This window comes from Buceros rhinoceros, unplaced genomic scaffold (assembly GCF_000710305.1).
Source record: "Buceros rhinoceros silvestris isolate BGI_N320 unplaced genomic scaffold, ASM71030v1 scaffold3717, whole genome shotgun sequence".
Lineage (NCBI taxonomy): Eukaryota > Metazoa > Chordata > Aves > Bucerotiformes > Bucerotidae > Buceros > Buceros rhinoceros.
Window position 1 is genome coordinate 46,208 of NW_010421434.1, and position 9,158 is coordinate 55,365.

The window sequence follows — 9,158 nt, forward strand, 5'->3', positions numbered from 1 at the left end:
CCTGCTGAAGAAATTGTCTCTAATTTTTTTACAAGCCCTCTTTCTTGTAAGACCCCCGTTAAGTACTGAAAGGCCACAATAAGGTCTCTCTGGACCCTTCTCTTCTCCAGGCTGAACCACTCCAACTCTCTCAGCCTGTCCTCACAGCAGAGGGATTCCAGCCCTCTGGTCATTTTTGTGGCTCTCCTCTGGACCTGCTCCAACATGTCCATGTCTTTGTGGCCCTCCTCTGGACTTGCTCCAACATGTCCATGTCTTTCTTGTGCTTCATAATGAACATTGATCATTTTCCATTCAGTAGAAGACAGGCATCTGTCACTAACATGCTGGAGAATCTGGCCTACTTGTCTATTACTCATGAAGGATGAACATGCTCACTTGAAAATCTTTTCCCATGTTGTCCCTAACAGAAGGGTTTCCCAAAAATGTTCAGATTGCTCACAATCCTCCTTCAAACACTCTTTAGCAGATGCCATGACGACTTCTTTCTGGGTCATGTCCCATACATAGCTTTGGGGCAGAGGTAAGTTTTGTGTTTGCAGCTTATGAAGTGTACCTGCAATTCATTAACGCTTTTACAAATAACAGATAACAAGGAGAGAAACAAGCAGTTAACTGGTCAGTCTTGGTATGGAAGATATGAATCCCTGGTAAATCTAACACTACCCTCCTGTGACCTTTACAATTCAAAGGCAGGTGGAGACACACTCCTGGCAGAATTGTGACAAACTCTCAGTGGAAGCAAATGTATTCAAAGTGTGGCTCTTAGTGTTCAGGGAAAGGGAATGAAGACATTTGAGACATCACAGTAGAAACAGGACAGTGCCCAATAAGGAGTGAAATTGGTTTGCTCATTTCTGAGGCATTTAGTTAATTAAGGAACAGAGAGATGTGATCTATTCTAGAGACGGATGCTTACTTTGAAGCAGGAAAGAAAACAGTCTTAAAAGCACCTTAGATGAAAAAAGCAAGTGTTCCACTGGACTCTGAAGGATGCCTCACTGCTCCAAGAACATCTTTTACATCTTTGCTTGGCTAAGTAAATTTATTTTTCTTTCCATCAAACAAAATGTTTTCACACCAGTCTATGGTGCAAGGACGGATGAAGCAACAGACCATGGTACAATTGTGAATATCCATTTTCACAGCTCAGACACTTCTTAAGCTCCCTGACCTATGAAACAGCAGGGTGACAGAGAAATCTAGTTACGTCCCAAAACTGGCAAGAGTCTGAATTGTAAATGAGGCTCTGTGTACCCGTATTCCTTGTAAGAAATAAAAGCACAGCCTTAAGAAACTGTAAAATGTGATAGTCTACCTCACAACGTCAAACTGCAGCAACCTTTTTCTTCCACCTTAGAAAAAAACCCCAAAACATCTCAAGACACCAACCTCACTGACACCATACCCAAGAACAGCTGAAAGATGAAATGAACCATCGTTTTTTCAGACAGCAGTTGGATATTCATCCCCACCCCCATACCTTGAACGTGCTGCTTCCACTGCGAGCGCGAGTAAGTTGCCTTCCCCAGTAGCAGCACACTGTGTTAGAGCAGCGAGACATTGCTGGGCTGCTGCTTCATCTCTACTAGCCTTCACCTGAAGTGGGGGAGAAAAACATTAAGTTAAAACAAACTACAAAGTGAACTGGGAAGTCGAATGTCTAAGACTTTCTGATTTCAAATATTAATTCTGGAGGCACAGGATTGTCAATTGTCAATACATGCTAAGTATTTCTGAAAGATGAGAAGCAAAAAGGTGACTCAGACCTAAAACGTGTACAAGTCCATTTAATAACTCAAAAACCATTGATTGCTGGTTCCATAACCCTGTCCCTTAATAGAACTTGACAAGCTGCATCAAATAGTCTGAGTGATTAAATAATATCACATATTTTCAGAGCAAAACATTGCACAGCTATCTTCTGTCTTATTTTCTGAAAAATCAAGCTCTCAGTTTTGAAAGGTTAGACATATTCACAAGACTGTCTGAAACACAATGATTAAAACCCAATAAACATAACAAAACCTGTTTTGTTTGGATTCTAATACTGCATTTCTTGGGATTTTCCATCAGCCTCCACTGAAGTTGAAGAGAAATCCAGCTTCTCCGCTAAAGACTAGAGTGGCTTCTCAGAAATTTGAGGGTTAAGTTTCTGGAAGGCCAGTTTTCCTTGGTATTACTCGAATTCTATCTGCAATTACAAGAACTTTCACTTTTAAGAAGGTAGTTCCCACCTTGTTAATCTTCTCAATCTGCCTGTTACGGACTGAGGTGTTATCAATAGCCAGGACCTCAACCGTCTCTTCTTTTTCCAGCTGGTGTTTGTTTACTCCAACAATTACTTCGGACCCTATTTCCAGTGGAAACACCAGAAACTCAGAATACATTTGCAAACTACTGTGAAAAGACACAATATTATTAACAAGAAAATTTTGAGCAATATAATGCAGACTTTTGTTTCATAATTATATACATTTCAAGAACTTAAAATTTGTTCTTAGACAAAGGGCTTACATCTGTATTTTCAGTATTTTATGATGAGAGATGATTAGATGATGAATGTTCAACTCAGTAAATACTGGCCCAGAAATGAATATTTGAAATGGCACAATATTTATGTCACAAACAGATTTAGAAATGACTCAGTAATATACATTAGCCATTTTTCTCTTTTTAGGTTTACATAACTGAATCTTACAGAATTACGCATAAATGCTGGTCTTCTGCACTGCTCTGCATTCATTATTCTGATTTACCAGAGAAATAAGGAAGTGAAGTTCCTACCTACAACTACTGTGTGTGAATAAAAATTAGCTATCAGGTTGGAAACTGTATTTTACATCTCAGTCAGTATGGACTTTACAACCATTTTTATTTGCAGTGCCTGACAACATTACTAACCGCTTCAAAGCAACATGAAATAATTTATTTTGAGAAAGAAAACACACAACTTTATTGATTATTGGTCTTAATTAAAGACCTGCTTCAAATTTATCCTCCAAACAAAAAGTTCATATAACTTCTCTCGTGTTTGAGTTATCCCTAGTTTCTCTTACTGGACTGCTACTGGAATGCAGACTTCAAAAAGTGGAATAGAGCTATAAGCACACACGTATACACATCTTCACATATACATATATGTGCATATACATATATCTATATCTCTCACAAACAAAGAGCTGCATCATCCTCTAATCTGCGATGACTGCGTTTTTCCTGACATTCAGGAAAAACAGGCCATTCTCAAGCAAATCCAGGAATTTGGCCAGATCCATTCAATATCGCCATCTCCTGGCAGTCATGCTTTTAAATGTGGGAATCAACAGTTTAAAGATACTATGAGAAATTAAGGAATTAACTATTCAAGGCCCCAAATACCCCTTTAAAATAGTCTTTCTAGTGATTTGTGTACTCTAGCCTTAAATAAGTCAAGCAAGACTGTTTTGCGTACTGCTGTCTCCTTCCAGAAGCTTTCACTGACAAAAAACTATTCCCATTTTATCACTCACAATCTCCTCAAATAAGAAGAAAAAACAATGAAAATGTGTGTAAGAAAAACTTAATACAAAGGCATTCTCTTGGCAGTTTCCCTTCTTTCATCTCCCTGCTCCCTACCAGAGTCAATCCTGGCTTGTCTTCGGGCTGCACACTCTTCAATACGAAGTTTGGGTATCCCCTCAGCAACAGCTTTGGCCATTCCACCCATTTCTTCTATCTCCTCAACAAGCTGAGAAATGAAAAGGATTGAGAAGGTGAGTAGAAGCAAGATTCACAAAATGAGCGTTGCACTCCTACTCCCATCCAAATTTTTATTATACCTATATATGCAGTCCTGTGTTCTAAAAGTGTTTCCTATCTCCATGTCTCTGACTACAGGTTTTGGTATACATTAACAGACATCTCAAACAAAACAGCATTTTTATTACCAAAACTCCAGGAATTCAATAACAATGCCACATTGTTCAACCAGTAACGCTGAAAAGGCTTAAAATTTGAGACCTTGACTCTGCCCTGACTTCTGCCTGCCAACCAGCCCTTATGGCTACACATACAAATAAACTGAAAAAAGCCAGGGGTGGTTCTCTGATCCTGAAGCCAAGGCATGGTTTAGCTCTCACACTGCAGAGGCCTATTGGGCTTCAAAACATGGTGACTGCAATCAAACAGCCTACTGAAAATGGGCACCAGACCATGCCTGGCACTGTCTAGAAGCATCCTAGTTGACAAGGACCTAAAAACCATGTGTTAGACTGTACAGTCCCAGGTCAGTGTTTGTGCCTGCATTAGCTTATTAACCTGGGACTTTGTGTAAGAGCAATAATTTGCTCGAAAGGAGAATCACTGGGTTTAGCTGTAGGCTAGACACGTAGGTGAGCATCTCTACACAGGACTGCCAGTATGACTACTCCTGCATAGTACTTTTCACATGGAAGTACTGACTGACAACTAAAAATATTATTTAAAAAATGAATTCTGATCCAAAAGAAAAATTTATCCTAAATTCTACGTAATACTCAAACATGGCCAGACAATTGGCTACATACTATAAAACTTTGCTTTCAATAACTCCTAGTTTTGAAGTCTTGAGCAGATCATCGCAGGCATAAGTAGGCATGTAAGTAGGTTGGTTTGATATTCGAAAGATCCTGGAAGCTAACTGAAGTCCCTGGTGACTGGAAAAAGGGAAATGTTGCATGGACCTGTCAGCCTCACTTCTGTGCCTGGGAAGATCACCAAACAGATCCTGGAACAGATCCTCCTAGAAGCTCTGCTAAGGCACATGGAGGACAGGGAGGTGATTTGACACAGCCACCATGGCTTCACCAAGGGCAGCGAGCAGGAAGGTTGGACTAGATGAACTTTAAAGGTCCCTTCCAACCCAAGCTATTCTATGATTCTAAGATTCTTTCTCCTGTTGAACTCTTTTTTCTTACACATAAACCAGAGATACCAGCACACTGGGAGTTTTCAGCGTGCGAGGGACTTTGCAGGGCTTGATTGTTTGTTCCACACTGTGATATTGCCCTTTTGAATGTAGTCTTCTAGAAGGCTGAAGTGTCTCTCTCTCTCTCTAAATATACACTGTCTTTTTGTAAAGTTCATTTACAAAGAAATCACTGAAGTGTAAGTGTAAAATAATTCCCTCTTCAGGATTTACCAACTTATCAAAGAGTCCCTTAAAGGACATTTCTCAAAACTCCAATACCTAAACTTTTCCCCCAAAACATAAAAGGTTGTGCAAACTGACCTTTAAAGCAGCGTCATAGACATCATTGGTGAGGGACTCCATGAGGTAAGAGCCCCCCCAGGGGTCCGCCACTTTAGGAATACCTGACTCCTCTTGAATTATGATCTGCGTGTTGCGAGCAATGCGAGCGCTCTTCACTGTAGGCAAACCCAAGGCTTCATCGTATGAATTTGTATGCAGGGACTGGGTACCCCCAAACACTGCAGCCATTGCTTCAATGGTAGTACGGATGACGTTGTTAAAGGGATCCTGGAAGGAAAAGGAGAGCTCTGAAGCTCCATGGTTGCGCCATGGGGCCAAGTCAGGTTAGTCACACATATAGTACTGCAATGAAATGAATGCAAAATTCCCCACTGAAACACTGTGATTGTAACAAAAGCTGAAAAAGGAAACAGTCCATAATAAGCATCCGATCAAGGTGATATATCACTTACCAATATCTCAGACAAAGAGACTGATCCATAAAAAAAGCCAAAATTATCAGTGTATGAGTAAACTGGTCACGGTATCAAAGCGAAGCGAAGTCGTGTTCGAAAGAACCTAATGAAGCCAAGCTGGAGAGGATGGAACAGGTAGTCCCAACGTCCTCCACCCTCAGATTCCAGAATTCTCAGAGCACTGAATAGCACAGCTGTCACATTACTAGTCAAGATCTGTTTTGGAACTGAATGTGCTTAATATTTTCACTAATGACATAATGTCATGACAGCATGACATAAAGGTTGGAGTTAGAGCTGAAGTTTGCTGGTGCCATAAAATTGAACAGTATCTATAGGAAACTGGGATAATGAATGAAAACAAACGGCTAATTCAGAGTACAAAGTATAGAAATAAAGTCAATATTACAGAATATAAGCTCAACCTTTAGGTCAAAATTTCTGTCTGCTCTTTTCAGACATGTAGACAGTTGAGTTGTATATATGTGGCTTTACAGTCAAAGAGGGGTTACCATGACCTCCAGGTAGTGACTTATGTTCTGAGATGAAGAAACACAAACTGCAGCTGCCTGTCTTAGTTAAGGTGATTATTAAACAGTAGCTCAGCTTGCATACCTAATTCCTCACATGCTTAGGTGGGATGAAATGTATCCAGAATAATTAAGAGCTATTTCCATAAAGAAATGGAATTAGTATCACTACTTTAGTGTGTTCCTGTAATGTAGGTAAACATTACATTTCCTTTGAAAAAAAGGAATAAAACCAAGGCACAGAATGCAATCACAACCTAAAGATAACTCATAGTGCATGATCCTGATTGAGAAGCAGGTCTTGGAACAAGAACTGGAACCCAGCTCTGACCTCACTTGAGAAACTATGCAGCCTCATGATTTGTTCTGATGTTGTGATGCAACTCAACAGGACATGCAGACATGCAGACAGTGCACCCAGTTTCAAAAGAGCAGATGGGCTGTAACCATTACTTCACTCTTCAGCAGCAAGCTGGGGGCACGAGTGACTTCCTTGGCTGCTCAAATGAATTCTCAAGCCAGTGACCCTGACAAAAAGGTGCCTCTATTTCCACACTTAGCTCCATTTTGAAAGAATAACTTACAGGACAAATCCAAGAGAGAGCTTCATCCTCTGAGTCCTGAATCAATACAAGCACCTCTCTGCGATTCCCTCTCTACTTAGCAGGTTTGGATCCTACTCTCACTTCAGGATCCACTAGACTGGGAGCACACATGCTTCAGACAACAATTCCAGAATGAAAATGAAGCCAGATAATGAAAAGTTAGGCACTGAGACTCTGCCCACCACCACTGGAATCCTGTGGTGAATACAACCTCAAGTCTTTAGTTTCTGCCCTTTTACCTAAGTGCCACAGGGCAGTGCAGAATACCAAAGTGCTTTGTCAACCAGTATTTGGGAATGTCTCAGCAAGACTTTTGTGCGTTATGTAAGCAAAAAGATGCAACCAATGCTAGCATGTGCATTTGTCACACTGGGAATAAGACAGGTTGGCTCCTCCAGAAAGCTTCATCTCTATGAGGAAACCCAGCAGCCCCCTTTAAGAACACTCCATGAGAACATATTTAAATGAGAAAGTTCACGAGAGTCCAATTTCTAACCTGCTCAGTGAGTGACCAGCCCGAAGTCTGACAATGCGCTCTCAGCAGAAGGGATTTGGGATCTTTGGGATTAAACATTTTCTCTATCAAGTGAGCCCACAGCCGCCTCCCAGCTCTCATCTTGGCTATTTCCATATAGAAGTTCATGCCAATTCCCCAGAAGAAGGAGAGCCTGTAAGAAGAACACATGAACAGGATAAAACATTAAACCATTTTCACAACTCTGCTTCAGTAAAGCAGAAGTCCTATAGCAAGGTCTCTAATTTACATTTACAGATAAAACCCAGACATAAGACATGGGGATGTTCGTGGACACTGATGCCAATTACCACAGAATGATACATACTCTTCCAACAAACTGACTTAGCCTCCAAACAGGGTGACTGCAGGCACACTGCCAGTGATGATGGGCCCTAGAACTGCTGAACTGTCCCCAGGGGATGTTTTGGGGGAGCCCTAGTTCAAGCAGTGAGTCACTAATGCAGGCAGTGACACTCTAGTGCCAGGGAATGCTCCTGGACACAACCTACTAGTGTAGTTACATTCACCAACTGCTTACAATGGGAAGACATGATATATTTTAAGCATGCTTTCATCGTTTTCCTGACAACTTTAATCAAAATCCAAATCAAACATCAGTTCAATACTGGACGGCGTATCAGGGAACAGACTGATTGATTTCTTACAGATTCTCCATCACTAGAAAGCCTGAAAATAAGGCTGTATCTTTTTCTGTATGAACCACTTTGATTTCGCCACAGATCTCAGACACAACTGAATTCAGCTGACTCCTGTAGTTTGAATGTGCAACAGGCTACGTGAGCCACGTCTTTGGTTTCTTAGACTCACCATAGCGTCAGTGAATCTGGTAACCAACCACACCACTGAAACTGTGATTCCGCTTAGTTCAGCAGTAACTACACTAAACGACAACATTCTGCTTAAAATCAAATTTTATTTTTAGGAAATTTGTGACTGTAAATTGCACTATCTGAACTTCCCCTCGTTAACTGTTTTCCCCCAATATTTCAAAATTATACTAATGCAAAAAACTCAGTAACACAACAGCATAAAAGAAATTCAAGAGCTCTCGCTGCCTTCTACATCCCTAAAGCTGCAACTGTATTAGACAGAACAGCTTAGAGATCCTCTTTCTGCCCCAGAGACCAACTGTCACACCAGGCCTCGGGCTTGTGCACGAGCTTTACTCCGTTTATTAGCGCAGATGTGGTCGAAGTGTCTGTTGGACCAGATATATTTTTCTACTGCTGAAATTGTGTAACAAAACCGAAACAAAACCTATTTGCAGTACTGCCAATATTGCTTATATGCGTAAAAATACCAAATTTGGTATTAAACTCTGCAGGTTTTATCAAAAGTGAGTTTTATGCCTGGAATTTCTTTAACTCACCTTGGTGCAAACTCATCGATGGTAAGGCCAGCTTTAAGCCCAGTTCTGCAGTACTCCAAGCCATCTGCTACAGTATAAGCTAATTCCAGAATGGCGTCAGCTCCTGCCTCTTGCATATGGTACCCACTGATTGAAATGGAATTAAACTTCGGCATATACTGCAAAAATAGAAAACAATAGGGTACAACAGCAGAAGGGAGGATCAGATAATTGTTCTATCAATGTTCACAAATAATCTGTTCTTTGTTGATTACTTCAACCCATCTCTACTGTGGTGTTCGCAGATGCTGACTTCACATGATTTTACCTTTTTGCACTATTCACTGTGCAAACTACTCTCCACCATGGTAAGTCTCTTTCTCAATCACGGCCGGTGTGGCACCTCTCCAATGAAAACGTAACTAAGAAAACAGCTGGTAGTACTGAAC

At 40.8% G+C, this 9,158-nt stretch overlaps 1 protein-coding gene across 1 annotated transcript in view; it reads right to left on the reverse strand.

The window, feature by feature from the left end:
* MUT (methylmalonyl CoA mutase) overlaps positions 1–9,158 on the reverse strand; it is a 20,791-nt gene that overhangs the window by 8,698 nt on the left and 2,935 nt on the right. Inside the window, exons 3-8 of the mRNA XM_010139653.1 lie at positions 8,731–8,888; positions 7,320–7,491; positions 5,252–5,500; positions 3,619–3,730; positions 2,238–2,353; positions 1,484–1,599 (exon numbers count right to left, since the gene is read on the reverse strand). Coding sequence (XP_010137955.1) covers positions 1,484–1,599; positions 2,238–2,353; positions 3,619–3,730; positions 5,252–5,500; positions 7,320–7,491; positions 8,731–8,888 — 923 coding nt within the window. The remainder of the gene's footprint in view (positions 1–1,483; positions 1,600–2,237; positions 2,354–3,618; positions 3,731–5,251; positions 5,501–7,319; positions 7,492–8,730; positions 8,889–9,158) is intronic.